Source organism: Colias croceus, chromosome 13 (genome assembly GCF_905220415.1).
Source record: "Colias croceus chromosome 13, ilColCroc2.1".
Classification (NCBI taxonomy): Eukaryota; Metazoa; Arthropoda; class Insecta; order Lepidoptera; family Pieridae; genus Colias; species Colias croceus.
The window spans coordinates 583942-602249 of record NC_059549.1 but is presented as its reverse complement, the minus strand read 5'-3'; the positions used below and the strand labels follow the sequence as shown (position 1 = coordinate 602249).

Here is an 18308-nt window from a genome sequence, read left to right as displayed (position 1 = left end):
TGATTTGATGGTTCTCAAATATTTATTACGCAACTTGTAGGACAATATGTCTGTTGAATTATATAAACATTAACTAAGTGAAAACAAAAAAATCAGCTTGTTATTAATCATTTATGATGACCTCGTTATCGATACACTTTGGAAAGGGGGACTCTTTGAACAAACCATAGATTTTGTAGGACAAATATTTTTTCGAATAATTTAGGTAATTATCTTGAGATTGAACAAAAAAAAATCATTCAGTTAGTAATAAATACAATCGAGACTTTCGTACACGAAATTATTGGGTGTCTCATCAAAATAAAGCTACAAACGGAAAATTAGCTTGATAGTAGTCAAGTTTGCAAAAATGGGCGATGTATCCTGAACTATACAGGTATGTACCTATTGAAGAATATCTATTTTTATAGTAGCCACTACCTACCTAGACATTGCCTGGCCTCATCTGACTGATGAAGCCGGATAAAACCTATAAAAAACTTTAGCCATGTTCTTACATTTTCCTTTTTGTCATATATACTTATTAATTAATTATTAAAAGATACGAATCTTTCAAAACGTAAGAAATAGGACAGATTTTTCCGGTATGTTCCGTCTTCCATAAAACTAATTTTTGAACATTAAATAAAAAAGCAAAATGTAGGAACATAGCCTATACTTTTCTCTACAAAATAATGAATAAATTAATTAAATCGGTACAGTATTGGAGGAGGAAACAGGGACCTACGGAACGTCGAATTTGCGTAATTTTCCTAGATATTTTCGGCTCGACTGCAGTTGTCCCTGTCGCGCTCTACGGGGGAGGCTTGAGAGTTGAGGCATAGCGCGACAGCACAGAGTACATTATAACTGCGCGACAGCAATAGATAATAGGAAAACCTAATTTTGAATTCTCTCACTCGTTTTGTTGACTCTACTAATGATATGCAATATTATTATAATACTACTTGCTCTGTCTGCGACTTCGCGCGTGCGTAGATGCAAATTCAAATTAAATTCATCGAAATAAATTATACCTATGTTATCGATTACAGAAAGTTGCATCAAAATCCAGTACCTAGACCTACTACTACTTGTGTGAAACCCAGATAATTGCCAGACAGACAAAACTTTCAAAATATAGGTACATTGGATAATTATTGGACTAGGTTTACATATACCTAAATGTATAAAGATCCATAGATGATTTATGTATATAGTACAATATATAGGTTAGATAATAATATATATAATAGCAGATGATGCATTATACCTTACCTAGTACCTACATAGGTACTAGCTGTTTCATAGATCGATTTTATTCACGTAGGTACCTACAATTATTATATGATAACATTTTATTTTATCTCCCGCCTTACATTCTTTTTTTTTTTGTTTGTCACCAAAGGAAATCGAATCCAGCGCTCATTGGTAACATGCTCACATTTATCAATTTAGATTCATATGAATTAGAAATAGAAATGTCTCTTACTAATAAATAAAACAAGAAATACATATATTTTAGTATTTAATTTAACTTAACTTTCTACATAGGCACGTGTAAAATATTACAACAATGTATAAAAATAATCTATTTGTACACAACTATTACGAATTAATAAACAACAGATGTCAGTAACAAAATATAGGTACACGATAATATAATAATTTATAGCCAACAAATATAATAATACGTAATATGCGAATTATAAAATTACTTCTTCAAAATGGCAAGATCACATTGTATAAAAATAACAATTTTTAAATGTGTTGTTGTGTTGAATACCACAATAAAATCATAATTATTCTTATTACATATATTTTGTTTTATTTGATTATCAATTTGATCATACATTCACATATTGTATTAATTAAATATATTTCATACAATTAAGTAGATATAAATGAACCTTATCGATTTACATAACGATTCTAGCGTGTTACTATGTTAAGGAATTAAGATGTGATCAAGTTTTGTATTCAAAATTACCATCGTTACTGCAGGGTGTGTACAAAATCTTGAAAGCCATAAACAATTTGTGAACGTTATCATCTATTGTATAAGGCTCCTTATTCTTCATTGCTTTTATTGTCGGTGTATCACAGTGTTAAGCCTTCTCGAATTCATCTGTTTATCTTCTATAAAGATACTCGTCTATCTTGCATTCGTTAAATTGGTATTGAGCATATTATGTTCGCTGTTTAGTAAAGACAAGGGATTTATGTGAATCATACAAATTATAATGACTCGTACAACTAAGTATGTGAATAAATAATTTACTAACAGTGTTACCGTTTAACTACACAAGGCTCGCATTTACCGGGTTCAAGATAGGCTGGATGGCATTGAGGACAGTTAGGGTTTTCTCCATAACTAGACCTCCCGGCCCTTGATACTTCAACTTGGAAGGAAGTCTGTGCTTCATCGTCACTGTAACCTGGGTGAGGATTGTCTAAAGGAAATACGTAGTCTGGTACGAAGTAAGAACTAATATTATACTCTGTGTTGCTTGGTGTTAGATCAACAGTCGCTGGCGTAGTTCTTGGTGCGCTAAATGGTCGTTTTCCTTGAGATTTTTGTGGAACGTTAGTTACATTCGTGAAGTTACTGAACTTTGGTGGTTCGAGCTCCAGCGCAGGTACTGCCCATTTCCATTCATAGTAGATTGGTGGTCCCATTGTAGTGGTCATACCCAGTGTTGGGAAATCTTTTTTCGGTGGCAGCAAATCTCTAGAAGGTTCTGGTATGTGTTGTGTGGAAGGTGTGGTTTGTGTTGTTTGCGTGTCCTGTGATTTCACTTTGGAATTTACTGAATCAAATCTAGATTCAATTTTTGATCCTTTCTTGTTATCCAGCTTGACGAAGTTAAAGTTCTTATCGTTGTTTTTGTTCTTGCGTGGAGTTCTGTCTTCTTCGGCACTAGCTTGTCCAGCTGGTAAATGTTGGTTGAGATTTAAGATCTCCGCTTGCGTCATGGACGTTCCGGTAGTACGTGTGTCGGGAGAATTTGGATCGAAGCGTTTAATAAAATTGTATACTGAATCTTCTGGTTCCATTCTGATATCTAATTGGCCAGCGCCATCATTTGAGCCTGGAGACGGCAGGAAAGGTGGGTTCAATTCTTTGGACGGTGGTTTTATTTTAGGGGTTTCTTGGACTGGTGTATGTCTTGTAGGTTGGGCTAATATATCATCGTTATCATTGTCTATGTAGCGAGGAGTTGTTGACCGTACGCCGGTGCCCGTAGACCAGGATGTAGGTGGCCGGTAGTTTTGCTTGTCGCTGTCCAAACCGTTGTTGTTGGCGCTGGATAGAGAATCAGCTATGCCGACGATGCTGTTGCCGGGGTGAATTGAGAACTGAAAGAAGGTAAATTAAATATAGAATGATTGAACATAAGCTACTTACTAAATGTTCATCGAATGGATCAAAAAACAAATCAAACCAGAGATCGTTTATGCTAATAATCTATTAAATCTGTTTTCATTACAAGAAGGCAAGATGATTTCAAATTCTTGGAATTGGAAGATTTTTTATTACCTTTGTTTCAGATTCCTTAAGACCATCATAGTAATTACTATTCGGCGGAACAGATAGTATGTCAGGCCGAGGGGTCCGTTGTCGCATCTCTTCATCAGACACGAACGGCTTATCTCTTTGACCTGCAATTTAAAAATACTTTAAGTTAATGATTGCATAACTTGTTTAATTATAATGCAAGGAAACTCCGATGTGAGTTAATTGCGTGATATATTATCACGAATACATCGCCATTATAAAGTAGATGCATACTGCAAGTTTCTGCAACATTTTCCCATGTGATTGATTTTTTTAAACTATAATTTAATACAATCTAATTCCAGTTACAGTTAGAAATGATGAAGGATGACGTGAGGAAGACGAAGAAATCATACTAGACAAAGAAAGTTGTTGTCTGCTATGGCCTATGTCTACCTAAAGACTAAAGCCAGAAGACGTGATAACTGATGAGATATAACTGAATCATTCAGAAGAAATTCTTGGCCCATTAATACATGACACTTACAGATGATTTATTGAAATGGGTACACGGCCTTCCACACACAAACAGGTCATTACCGCGTGAACTCTGACATCCGATAATACATTGCCGTATTCGTGTTATCACGCAAAAAGTACCCAATTATACCACCCATGTAACGGACACACGGAAATATTGCCAAGGGCATTGCACTTGATTACGTCCATTCATACAAACAATGATTACATGAGCAAAAACAATGTTTAGGCCATTATGTCTGACCATGTTAGGATAATAGGCGCTAAACAATTATGGAAAAAATGATAGACATCACCAGACAATGCGACGTTTTTTATTGCATTTGAAAAGTTGCAATTTGCCCATATGATTATAGAGTTTGGTAATCGGTAAGGAAAGGTTAAATAAAAAGTTGCACGCAAACGTTATTGCGTATTTTAATACCTAACAATTTAAAGATGGTAGCAATTAATAACCAGTGAATTACAGACTATTTCAATTTTTATATTATGTAGATACTTGCATTTTCCTCTACATTAATTCTAGAAGCAAAAAATAATATACAATCAATTGAATGGAGTCAATTCATTTTTAAATACAAAACATCAATACCAAATTGATTTTGATTGACTCCTCATGTGCTAATGTACTTTTGATTATTAACAAGAGTTCAAATTATAATTTGTAAAGTGCAATACGTAGCAAGGCTAGGCTATTAGGTTTATAACGACCTCCATTGAAGGATGGTTCCATAATTGTTGCAAATTTACTCATAATATTATTTAATTACAATTGTATTATTATACGTTACGTAAAAGTTGGCAAAAATTGTTAGACGTTAATATTCTTTAATAATATCTAATAATTTTATTAAGGTAATCTCTAAGGTTTAAAATAACGAACTCATTGATACTTTGCCTTAAAGCAGAGAAGTTTTTAAGGGCAGCACGCATTTTAGATGCTCGGATCGTTGATAATGTCAGAAACATAATTATGTTATAAGATTTAATTATTATATTGTAAAATTTAATTAGGTTGTAAAAAAGTACTTGGTCACGGTAACTTCGTAATGATTGGAGTAGTTTTTGCGCTACCTACGTATTTATGTAAGTTGAAAATAAAGTTTGAATAACATTTTCAAGAAATATAAAAAAAATTATACTATCAACCAACCTTATCATAATAAAACCACATATTCCTTCATGTGGCTCTTATTGCAAGAATTCAAAACCAGAAATCGGACCTCAAGGCATTTAAGAAATGAGCTTTAAGTCCATAAAGCCATAAAAAGCTAAAGCATCTGCAATACCTATGTCTAGCCAATGTTTCGTGGTAGCGATGACCACTTAACCTCAAGTGACCTGCATTCACATAATATTATTCAAAGTATCCTTCTATAAAAAGCAGATCTGAGTAGGCTCAACATATTTTGTGTTAAATTTAGCAACAATATTTCGTTCGTGTAATCTTAAGAGCAAATTATTTATTTTTCGATTCGGTCCTTTACTGACATACAATGCTGAATTTTATTTAATAAAACGTATAGCAGTTAGGTATAATATTTATATTATGTAGTATAGCTTAGCATATATCAATCATATGGAAAGCTGCGCTAAGATGAGCTACAAATAAGAGCGAATCATCAAACATTTTCAAAGGCTGCGGAAGAAAACAAATTTCTGACCCTATCAGCAAATTGACATGAAAAATTTTCTTCAAATTCGACAGTTGGTCATATATGAGTACACTGAATTAATTTACATCTACTATTAATAAAGTACTGACCTATAAGCAGATTGGCATCATAATTATCCTCCGAGTTGGAACAGTTGACCATATACCAGTGATCACAGATCAGCATTCGTTGTTGGAACAGCGTGGTGTTCGGACAGGAGTAGCTGAACTGCCGCCCGAGGCCATCGCACATGTGGTAGATCTGGAATAAGACATGGGTTATAAGAATATGTATACTTATATTGTAAATCTGAAGAGTTTCTGTTTGTTGAACACACTGATTCCAGGAACCACAGGTCGATTTGAAAAAATATTTCAGTACCGGGAAAGGCTGTATATCATCACACTAAGACCAATAGGAGTGGAGCAAAAAAAAAAGCGCGGCACATCTAGTTATGTATATTCGTCGAGTTGAAAGGGAAAGAAATCTAGAATACTTGAAGTAAACTTAAAAAGTATAGAGCTGATTTGAAAAAGGCTTTTACCAGATAGTTGTGTTGTTCTGAAATACATAATATTATTATAACTTTTGTTTTTATTGTTATTCACCCGAAGACGAGCGGATAGTTAATAAAAACACACACATAATTAGAGAATCACCTCTCAACTATTTTAATTTATTTCCAAGTTATAGAAGCTTCGCTTATTTTGGCATTCGATAGATAATAACGTGTGACATCTCCAACAATATGCATTATTAATTTGAGCAAAAACAACAAGCGAGAGATTAAATTCATAATGAACTTACGCAAGTGTATAAAACGCAAATGATAAAACGACGTATTCTCAGAAATAGATTCATTCACGAATCGTAAATGGTCAATTTGTATAACGACCCGTCTGTGGTTTTAATCTATTTTTGATACACTAGCTTCCCACCCACGGCTTTGCCCGCGTTGTCTTAAATTTAATAAATTATACAGGCTGACAAATCAATGGGAAAAAAAATAAATAATAAAAAATTTAAATAGGAAAAAATATGTATAGGAAAAATTCTTTAAATACTGAAGATGGCAAATTTTGCTGAAACGTTACATTACTTTATTTCTAAAAAGAAATTTAATGCATGTACCTACCTATTTTCGAAAATTGACTTTCTTAATAAGGATGATCATTTATAATAATATAATAAAGACGATCAAAATATATATGTTACCGGAAATGTATGAAATCAAGGAATTGTATACAATTCCTAGGAAATGTGTACAATTCCGATACCATTTAGGAAATGTATAAAAAATTGTTTAAAAAACTTTTTAATGCATACATATCCTAGGAAATGTATAATCTTCCTAGGAATTGTATACAATTCCAATATCGTATTAGGAAATGTGTAAAGTAAATGCTTTCTGTAATAAAACACGTTGTTATTTTTTTTATTTTAGCTCTTATATACAATCGGGTAACAGTCATACCGTAAAATTGTAATAATATTATGTTTATATGTATTATTATCTTACTAATTAACATTAATTTATAAATCAACTATCTAACTTTTAACGTAAATATCACAAAATCAACTTATATTTATTCTTGTAAAATCAAATTTTCATTTGGCAAGTAATCAGTCCCCTCGTCACGCTGTCCCCGCGTATATTTGGCGCAGTCGGATTGTATAATCCGCCGTATTACATTACGGCTAGCTATTTTAATATGCCGAAAATTCGTCTTTTTCCAAAATTCTACAAAAAGACGGTCAGAGTCGACGGAGCCCCACTTCGTGGGGCAGGGGGCTCCTATTTCTGTGTCGTTTTAAAAAACACGAACCTAACCTAACCCACCCCCTTATCCAAACCAAAAATTTCTGATTACGAATTATCGGCATAGTTACTACAAAATGCCGACCGTTTGTAAACGGCCAGATTATATACAATTTGCCTGCGACATATCAATATCTTAAATGTTTTACATTTCCGATAGCTATTTAGGAAATGTATAGATTTCCTAAGAAATGTGTATAAAATAATTTATTTCACACATTTCCGTGCGATTTTAGGAATTGTATACATTTCCTAGGAATTGTATACAATGACGGATTACATACATTTCCGGTAACATATACATTTATTATATAAAGTTATTACATTTATGTCGACACCCACGTTGTTCAGTCGTTAACTATTTATTTTATTTCCATTAAAATTCAACATTATAATGGTCAATAAGTATAGACTTACTGGAATGTCCTGATTAATACCTATGTGAAAAACACTAACATTGCCATCTTTGATTTAAATGCCTGTAAGTTTTTTGATCATATACTTAGTTAAGATAATAACTAATGATAATAAAGGTAATAACTAATGATAATAAATACTTGCGTTTTATGTAGGAACACGGGAAAGAACGTATAAAAGACCCGATTAAAGTTGAAGATGAACACACGATTAAAGTTTGTAGGTACTAATATTATATTATCTGTGGTTATAGCACAGATACCTAACTTAAATAGTTAATAGATAATGGTACATAGTTCCTAAATAGCGCGGGTATATAAAGATACTATATATTATTATATTAATTATTAACTACCAACTGTTTCATAAAAATTGGTCTGCTTTATCCTATTTGGTGCATGGTTGATCACCTAATGCTCAGATGAAATTAGGGGTAGCGTGATGTTATAGTATAAAATCTTTCTCGAGAAATCGACTAACCAACACAAAAATAATATAATAGCGCATTCCAACAAAAAACTCTACAGCTTTATAAAATTAGAAGAATAGATAGATGACCTCTTTGTGTAGTCGCAATTTGTATATGCTTCAAATAAGACCAGAAGAAAACAATTATAGTAATTACTGTGGTAATTACTTTGTAATTCCGGCACTTTACAGGAAGTTATGTACGAGAACATCAATGTAAAATAATTATAATTTTATTTTGAATCATGAATTTAGTAAAGAGCTGTGAACTTGATACTTACCTATTTAAAAAAATAACGCTCTTGTATGTTCAAGGGGGTTCATATAATATAAGTGTTATTACAAAATATACTTGATGAAATAAAAAAATATCGTTGTTGACCTAAATATTTTTCCTATTGTTCCCTCCTGATATAAGAAGCCTTGGCGTTTTTACGTTATTCAGTAAACTTAAACATAGCTCTATTTATATTAAGTTTAGTATTATTGTATCTGAGAAGTGAGAAACGATCTTCCACGAAATAACGTTAATATTTTTTTGCGAATCCTGCCATCGCCGATTCATTAATTGGTCTACATAAAATACAGGAAAAAAAAACAAAATCAAATCAACGAAACCACAATTTGGCTAAAATGCAATCAAAATTATAACCAATAGCGGTCCGCCCCGGCTTCGCCCGTGGTACATATTAACGTTTTCTCTACATAAGAACCATCCTCGTACTTCAAGGAATATAATAAAAAAAGAATTATCGAAATCGGTTCAGCCGTTCTCGAGTTATGGAATTACAACGAAAAGTGGCATTGATTTTTATATATTAGAGAATAAAAATTCATGACCTATCGAGGGTCATCATTACAAAAGAATATAAACTGTATTAACATTTACAAAAAATCGTAATGTGATTGTTGATATCAGAGCACGAACAAAAAGTATTTTTTTTATTATTTTATTGCCAAGGTCACTTCCTCATACCAAAAGAAGACGCCATCGATAAAAACCAAGATCATAGTAATGGCCAATTAAATCTAAATAACGCTTTGTCAAATTGGTTTTGACGGATTAAGGTGTGTTTTTTCTATGAGCTTTTGTATTATCTTGATATCTATTTAAAGTAAGTGCCCGAGGCAAAATACCTAATAAAATTCATTATTTATTTACAAGAACAAGGCGGAGTAGTTATCAAATTATAAGATTTTTTTATCACTCGATTGCTAATAAGATGAAGCAGGGAGAAAAGCTTCAGGAACAAGAAGCTTTCTAATCTCAAGAATTGTTCTGGAAAATGATAATAAAATATATCCAAAGCTTGTTATTAATATAATACTCAACAGATACAATATGCTCATCAAGTTTTCACCAAAATAGAAAATATCGGAAAATAACAAAGCGGTCCAATAGGTACAAGCCTTGAGTACCATCAAGTATCACGTACCTACATAATATTCAATGGTGACATAATTTATACAATCCGTCCAGCGGTTCCTGAAATTCGTTCAAACATACAAACACTCAAAGCTTTATATGATTCGTATATATTATGTGAATTCAATTGCAATAACGCGTCTGTACTACCCAATCCTTTCTTGAAATGATTAAGTAACTTTACTATTACTATTATGGCGCCGTCATATTACAATAGCTATTACAGAAAATCTACCAATATGGTGACAATACCATATTAATGCGTGTTCTTGACACAGAGTCGCGTGGGTTTCCTCTCTTACATCATGACTCTTGTTAGTTAATAATTATTGAGATTAGATAAAAGATTAGACAATTTTCGTTCTAGAATTCTGTTTTTGGATTTATCTGTGGTTTCTGCAATAATGTATAGTGCAAGAAAAAATGTGTTAGGTACCTACTCTGCGAAATTTATGATTTCAAAATAGCTCTGTTTTTGAAAGTCCTCATCATTAATTAAAAATAAATGCATTCTCTATTACTTAGTTTGGCATAATCTCTGATAAAAAAGATTAAAGATAAACTTTTAAAGAGCTTTTTTTTACAGTCAAACCCAGATTTATCAGAAGTTCTTCAGTAAAACACGCATAGTAAGTATTATATTACTTATTAGCTATTGTTGACTTTATTAAATGTAACTAAAAACTTAAAGATTCAACTAGACTTCTTTAAAAGCTCTTTCAATTATTATCCTAAAATGTACATACTTTCCTAAATTATTACGCATCACTATTCTTAACCCATAGGTACATAACCTACAACTTTTCAACATTTTCACAACACTACATCAATACGCTAACCATGTTTTAAAATAAATTATAAACAAATATAAAACCTCGGAAAGTAAGAGTTAAAGATCCAAAGACCTTGAACCTTAAGTTACGTAACTTATGAGTGAAATTACGGCCGTCTGGTCAAGCGGTGATTCATTCTTATCTCGAGACATTCGTAAGTATGGTGAATTTAAGTAGTACCTAGTTTTTAATTTTTATTTGCATATTTGTAAAAACTATCAATAAAAAGATAGTACGTAAGTATCTTAATAGTTACTTCCTAAAAGCGAAAGTTTTTGAATTGGATGTATCTATGTCTGTAACTCTTTCGGGATAAAACGATATTGGCGTTATAATAATTTTAGTACATTTGACTAATAATAATTATAATAGATATTATTAAAAAAAACTAAACAAACTTCAAATTGTCAGAATTAAACCAAAAATATACCGGAAGATAAATCCATACTAATATTATAAATGCGAAAGTAACTCTGTCTGTCTGTCTGTTACTCAATCATGCCTAAACTACTGAACCAATTTGCATGAAATTTGGTATGGAGATATTTTGATACCCGAGAAAGGACATAGGCTACCTTTTATTGCGAAATATGTACCACGGGCGAAGCCGGGGCGGACCTCTAGTAAGAAATAAAAATAAAAATCTAAAGTTATGATATGTAATTGTAACAAACCCAAAAAAAACTATGCAGTCAATTTCAGAACCACCTCCTTATTTGAAGTTGTTTGAAATTTTAAGAATGAGCTAATCCTACCTACCTAATTTTAAAATAGAGCCAACCTACATACGACATAATTTTGTAAAAAAATACATTGACAGAATAAAATAAAATGGCACAATCGGTATTACATAAAATGTAAAATGATTGCAATAAAATAATTATTCTCTACACGTTTAGAATCTCGTCTTCCGTCAAAAAGTGGGTCACTTTTTAGCTCTCTTGCATGTCAAATTGTCAATGCAACTTTTTGCTAACCTACGCGCGATTCGTGCCCGATTTAAAGGTATTAACTTTAGAAATTTTGGGGTCATGCCGTCATGACCTTATTATTACAATGGTTAAAATACGATTTTTTACCTTTTTATGCTTGATAATATTAGTTTTAATAATAAAATTTATTTAGGCACACTGTGTTATTGATTCAATGAGGTAAGTTTTATCGTCTACGTGGTTCTACTTTATACTTTTTAAGTAAATTAGCAGGTAATAAACTAATAACGCACTCGAAGTGACAACAGGTACCTAAGAAGATAACGTTTTGTAACCAAATCTTTACCATCGTTATAACTTGTTATTTTTTGTTATACGAACATGTGCTCTACGAGTATGTTAACAATACATAGTATATTTTAATTTAAACTGTGCACATGATCCTATTGGCCCTTAACCCTTAAAGGTCTCTAAACAGCATTCCAAAGATATTAATAAGTTAAATCAAGTGCAAATTGTGTACGACCTGATGTATAGAGTATAGAATATAGTCGCATACCTATATTAAATCTGTGCACATTAATTAAGAATTATGTTCCAGAGACAAAATTTATAGACAAAGTAAAATTTATAACAGTCCGATTGATTTCTCGTCACGATTTTGAATCTGTAGTTAGTACCTAATCGATGTTATTATTCTTATTTCAGTGATTTTTTTATTTATGTTTACAAACAAATGAAAAATATTGCAAATGTGAAGATTCAGTATAAAGTCTTGTGCTAAGAAATGAAGTTATTTCATGTTGATGTACCGTCAGCAATTTTCTGTGATGTTAGCAATGGAATACTATGCTTTTAACTGGTTCTATTTATATTTACATTTACAGACGGCGCTAAACATCTATCCTAAGAATGGCCAATCATAAATCAAATACTTTATAAAACCATTAAAACTGATTCCAGAAATCTTACAACAACTTTATTTGCTGACGGTACGTGCGTAAAGAATGCGAACGGCTTATACATAAAGATGTTTCTAATATCTATGCCCTATAGTTCAAAGAACAATGGGTGCGTCGGTGTGTCTCTATGCACCTTCCAAACGGATGCCCTTGAATACACATTTTGTAATCATTTATATTTATTACACCTATTTACTTATGAGATAGCAATCCGTGGGACTTTTTCCGATTTCGAAAATGAGGCTATCCGTTTATCACTAAACTGGGTTATAATCTTTTTGTACTTTCAGACATGTATACCTACGCAATGTATGTTTTATTGATATGTTTCATTTGCCAAATAGGTCATGTTTTTATTTATGGGGTATTGTAGAAATAGAAATAAGGAAAAAGGAATTATTTTCTTGAGAAAAGTTCCGTACAAAATCGCGTCAAACTAAAATACCTACCTACTAACATTGTCTACTAACTATAAAAGTAATTAAGATTGACGGAAATTCTATCATTTATATTAAAACTAGGTTTCCGCCCGCGGCTTCGCTCGCGCAGTCAAAGAAAAACCCGAATAGTTCCCGTTCCCGTGGGATTTCCGGGATTGCGTCATTTTCCCGGGATAAAAAGTAGCCTATGTCCTTTCTCGGGTATCAAAATATCTCCATACCAAATTTCATGAAAATTGGTTCAGTAGTTTAGGCGTGATTGAGTAACAGACAGACAGACAGAGTTACTTTCGCATTTATATAAGTAATATTAGTATGGATAATGAATAAAAAAGCTAGATACGTTACCCGCTCTCTATTTTGGCAAGAAAAAACTCAGGTAAGTGCCCGAGTTTCACTTAGTCACGCACCATTCAGCGTCGTAGCTGGACGTTCTTTTTATATTTTAATCGGCAGTTGTTATTACGAAGTACATGAGTGAGACATGTATTATGTCTCGTGCGTGAGAGTGAAAGAGAGAACAACTGTATTGGTGATAATGCGTTAGTAAGTAGGTATGTATTAATTACGCTGTTTTTTAGTGCAATGATGTTGGCGTATGCCGCGTCTACTAGTATAATAGGTCATTGACTGTAGGTACCTGCGATAATAAACCAATAAACTAGCATTGCCAATTTAATTCCACTAAGTTTTAATTAGCATTAGCGGAACGAATTTAGATTTGATTAAATTGTACCTAATTTTCAAATACAAATTTCAATGCGAACATTAAATCGATCAACTTTTGACACGAATTGTGTTCATCGTAAAATAAGATGGCGTTTTGTAAGGTTCTGTCGTAAACCAACACAATAGTTGTTCGCACGCTGCTCACAGTTTATTTATAACGAAATGGAGGCCGTGACACGTAAATTTCTTCTAGCTGTTATTAAAAATTGTTTACTTTAAATTATTATGTAGGTAGTTGGTAAGAAACATGGGTGCACAGAATTCTCTTGCATAAAACAGCGGTATTAAGAGCCAATTATGCTCTACCAAATAAACGAATTCAGCTGGCTTAAAAGCATGATTATTATAATATTGTGGTATAGACAAATACTACATGGTGTAATGTATTTATTTTCTGAATTGCCTCAGCCCCCGGAATCACAGACACAATAGAAAATCTATTGTGTCTATTCCCGATCGGGCCGCTCGATGGTCAATGGGTTAATGTGATCTTATCTATCCGAGTTGATCAATTCGCTAAAACAAAAACCCATAATAGTGTGAAATTAAACGCTTTCGTGTGTTCTCTCCTGTGGTTCTCTCTACTTCTATCCCTTTCCGATAAGTAGGTAATTATCTTCTTCTTAGATTATACAATAACATGAAAACTGGAAAAGTACGCAAGTGACGGCGATACGGAAATCTAGAAGAAAATATAATATATCATAGCATTATCAACATTATAGCAATAAAACGACCTCAAAGGTTGCAAGCAATCCTGAGACAATTTTAAAACAATGGCATTCACCTTGAATGTAAATATCGTGTTTAAAAGGATATTAATTTAATTAAAAATTGTACAGTTTTCGTCTGAGGTGCGAAATTTTTGATGAAATTTTGGATGTTTTTTTCGAAATAATATTTTTTTTTAATCCGTTCTTTTATATTTTACCTTTGGAACCCTTTACAGATTAAACCGTGTAATTTATATAGTTACAACGGGAATATTTTTTCCCTGTAAAGCATAATTAAAACATGTGTGCGATTAAATAAAAACAATATTATCCAACATTTTATTGTGTCTTCATTTATTTCCGAATGTCTTTTGTCTGTTTTTTGGTTTTTTGTTTATTTTGTTTTGACTATTCTACAATGTCATCAAACTGAGTTTAGCAACATGTCACTGTATTATCCTAAGAGCAATAAACCTATAGAGTTCTTATATTGAGACAGAACAAAATACATATTTTCTAATCTACTTACTCATAGTCAATAACAGCATAAGCCAGATTGAGATAGCGATAGAGTATCTGCACTGTCTTCAAACGTAGCGCGCCGGCAGTCAGTTTGTTTTCCAACCAGCTGGTGGGCTCAGTGCGTCAAGTGTTTTTAACGAAATATTTAGAAAATATAAAGTGTACAGTGTTTCTTTTTATTTGTCAGTGTGCTAAAATAACTATTGTATGTTTATCAACCGGCTATCACTAGTCGAATGGGAGTTTTGGATAAAAACAATGTGCAAATATCTTTCCATCGGTAAGTGATTTTCAGCAAATTGATAAATATTTATGTTTTAAACCTATTTGAAGGTTTTATCAAGCGCTTTTTTGTAATTTTATGTTGTAACTGTAACATTTACCCACTTTATGGGGTTGTGGAATATAGAATAATGAAATAATTTTTTAAAAATGTCACAATAATATCACGTTTGGCATTTTGTTTACCACCGTAGTGTTGTAACACATCTAGCGTATATTATCGATTTATGACAAAAAATCTATTTCATATTAACGTTGATTTATTTATTTTGTTTCTTATATCAGATTTATATTATGTAGTTGTTGTTGCAAATAATAGATGTAAATTTTTTACCGCAGGAAAATAAAACATACCACGTGGTTGTTTTATTTGCCTTATGTGTTTTAGTTTTCGTTTGTTGTTTATTAATTTGTCTTTCAGATTATTAATAAATTCATTTTGTTTTAGATTTCCAGAGCTAAATAAAAAATGGGTATAAAACATGAGACATGAGTTGATTGGACGCCGCCACAATTTGCTATATTGTGTTCACTGCATTTCGAGTCTGCGTGTTATCAAGATGGATACTCTAGAAGAATTGTGCAATCTTACGCTTACGTTTTTTTTTGTTCCTGTAGTTAGATAATAAATACATTTGATTAAAGAGAGTGAATTTTTATTTTGAAATTTTTTACACATAAGTTACTTTAAATGTGTAACTATGTGAAAATTAAACGGTTGATTAAATGACAGTTCTCATAGACGAGAAACTACTATTGAAATACATACTTAATATACATGCGTTTTCAAAGAAAAACCCGCATAGTTCCCATTCCTGTTGGATTTACGGGATCAAAAGTAATTTTTCCAAATTTCATTGTAATCGGTTTAGTAGTATTCGCGTGAAAGAGTAACAAACATTCATCCTCACAGACTTTCGCTTTATTAGTAGGATGTTAGGAAAATGTTTTCATTAAGACTGTCATTTTAATAACTTGTTAAAATGCTGCATGATTCCTTCATGCTGACTGTGCCTTTCTCCTCACTCCTTTAACTTTATCATCATTTCCTTCTTTATTTTAAATTACATTTCAAGTTTTAAAATTTCTTTTATAATATACTAGCTTTCCGCCCGCGTTTTTAAAGAAAATCCTGCACAGTTCCCGTTCACGTGGGATTTCCGGGATAAAACCTAACCTATGTGTGTATGTACAAAATTTCATTGTAATCGGTTCCGCAGTGAAAGAATAACATCCATTCTCGCATAATTTCGCATTTATTATATACAAATAATGTATTCAACTGAAATTAATTATAAGTTTTGTTTTTTTTATTTATTATTTCACGAAACCGTAAATGCAAAATACATTCACGATTTTATCGATTGAAGCACATCCCATCACTATCACCTTCTATCTATCTAAATACGTACCTATAGTAAAAATGGTGCCATGACTATGTTGAAACGTAGCTTGTTGTCTATAGCTGTCTCATTCTTTCATACGACGTTTTCTTTAGATAGAGAGAAACAAATATATGTAAATTGTATACGCTCGATACAAGTACTCTATAGGTTTATTGCTCTGAGGTATTATCCAATAAAAGACCGTTTTGGCATAGCTTATTAAATGCCATAGATTTTACCTGTGATTTTACCCATTCACCAATTCTGTCTCTCTCACACGTAGGCTGTGTGAATGAAAACACCGATAACCTAGATAACTTAGGCATCTGCTTTCGACCTTGACTTGGTGAAATGTTAAGTACAAATTATTTTACTTAATTGCTTTTTTGTATTGATTTAAATTGTACATTTAATCATAATATTTGGCAAAGAAAGTTGATCTGGGAATATGTTTTAGATATAATTTATTTATAACCTTAGAGTATATATTACAATAGTAGTTATATACTCTAAGTTTATAACCTATAAATAATGTACATAGCTTATTGATATTTAAATGATTTAATACTATCGAAATAATTCTCAAGTCCTTTTAAATTAATCATCATAATATTATGTTGAAGCATTCAAGATGAGTGACTTAAATTTTTTGAAGCGTCGTAGGTAGGTATTACAGACAAGCACTTTTAGCCGTGACCTATCAATTGATGGGTGCCCGCTTTAGTTACCGGTTAGTGGCAAGTGTTTAAATTGAAGATGCAAACAAGTTGTACTAACTACATAAATATGTAAGTATAGAAAAATAATTAACCAACTATCCGCAAACGAGACCTCAATAACAAAACAAAAGTATAAAACTTTCTCTTTGAATCCAATAAAAATATAAGAAGCATACTTATAAATAGCTCTTTTTTCTTATGAATTAATTACAAAATTTAAAAGTTTTCATTTATCTGCATTACAAAACTGCAAAATCGTTTCAGTTGGGTGCCTATTGTTTCAAGAACTATTAATAAATATTCCTCTCTATTGTTTCATTAACTCTCAATAATAATAACCTAACCAAAATTATTAATTTATATACCGAAGGAACTTTCTTTACTTTTAAATCTGATTTTATATAGATAATAAATCAAGATTCGACGAATATTATCCTTCTGTGATTTATTACATGCGGCATAATATTATGACATTAGTAATCATTGGACGTTGACATTTCACAGATTATATTTCTCAATATTAAAGTTAACCATCGACTTTTATTTTTAAAATTACACCCATATTGTTATGTCCATAATATGATGTAAAAGCAACGTTAATCATACATCAGTTGAGGGATCAGGGATATTTTTAAAAGAGTATTCAGGCAAAGGTCAATGAGATCTCGTCCTGCCAGATAATTATTGATAGTCTGTATTTCGCGAAGGTTCGCGCGCTTTTGTACTTTTTTCCTTTATTTTTTGAAGTTTGGAGTTTCATAGATTGCATCAAGGGTGTATAGACAGTAGACTATAGTATAAACTATAGATGTCGAGCAAATTTGGAAATATTTTCTTACCATTTTGTTATAAAAAAATCATAACAGATTTTTTACTCTATGACATTAGATCAAATATCATAGACATTATTATATATTGCAGCATCCCAGTAACAACGTTGTTCTATTAAATAATGTTACGTATATGTCATAAATCTTCTCATAATTAT

General features: G+C 31.8%; 1 protein-coding gene across 7 annotated transcripts in view; it reads right to left on the bottom strand.

Annotated features, from left to right (window-relative positions):
• Positions 1-1718: 1718 nt before the first annotated feature.
• LOC123696605 overlaps positions 1719-18308 on the bottom strand; it is a 46409-nt gene continuing 29819 nt past the window's right edge. For all 7 annotated transcript variants that reach the window (XM_045642897.1, XM_045642896.1, XM_045642900.1 and 4 more), the window contains exons 4-6: positions 5784-5934; positions 3521-3642; positions 1719-3339 (exon numbers count right to left, since the gene is read on the bottom strand). In XM_045642897.1, coding sequence (XP_045498853.1) covers positions 2269-3339; positions 3521-3642; positions 5784-5934 — 1344 coding nt within the window. In that variant the 3' untranslated portion in view covers positions 1719-2268. The remainder of the gene's footprint in view (positions 3340-3520; positions 3643-5783; positions 5935-18308) is intronic.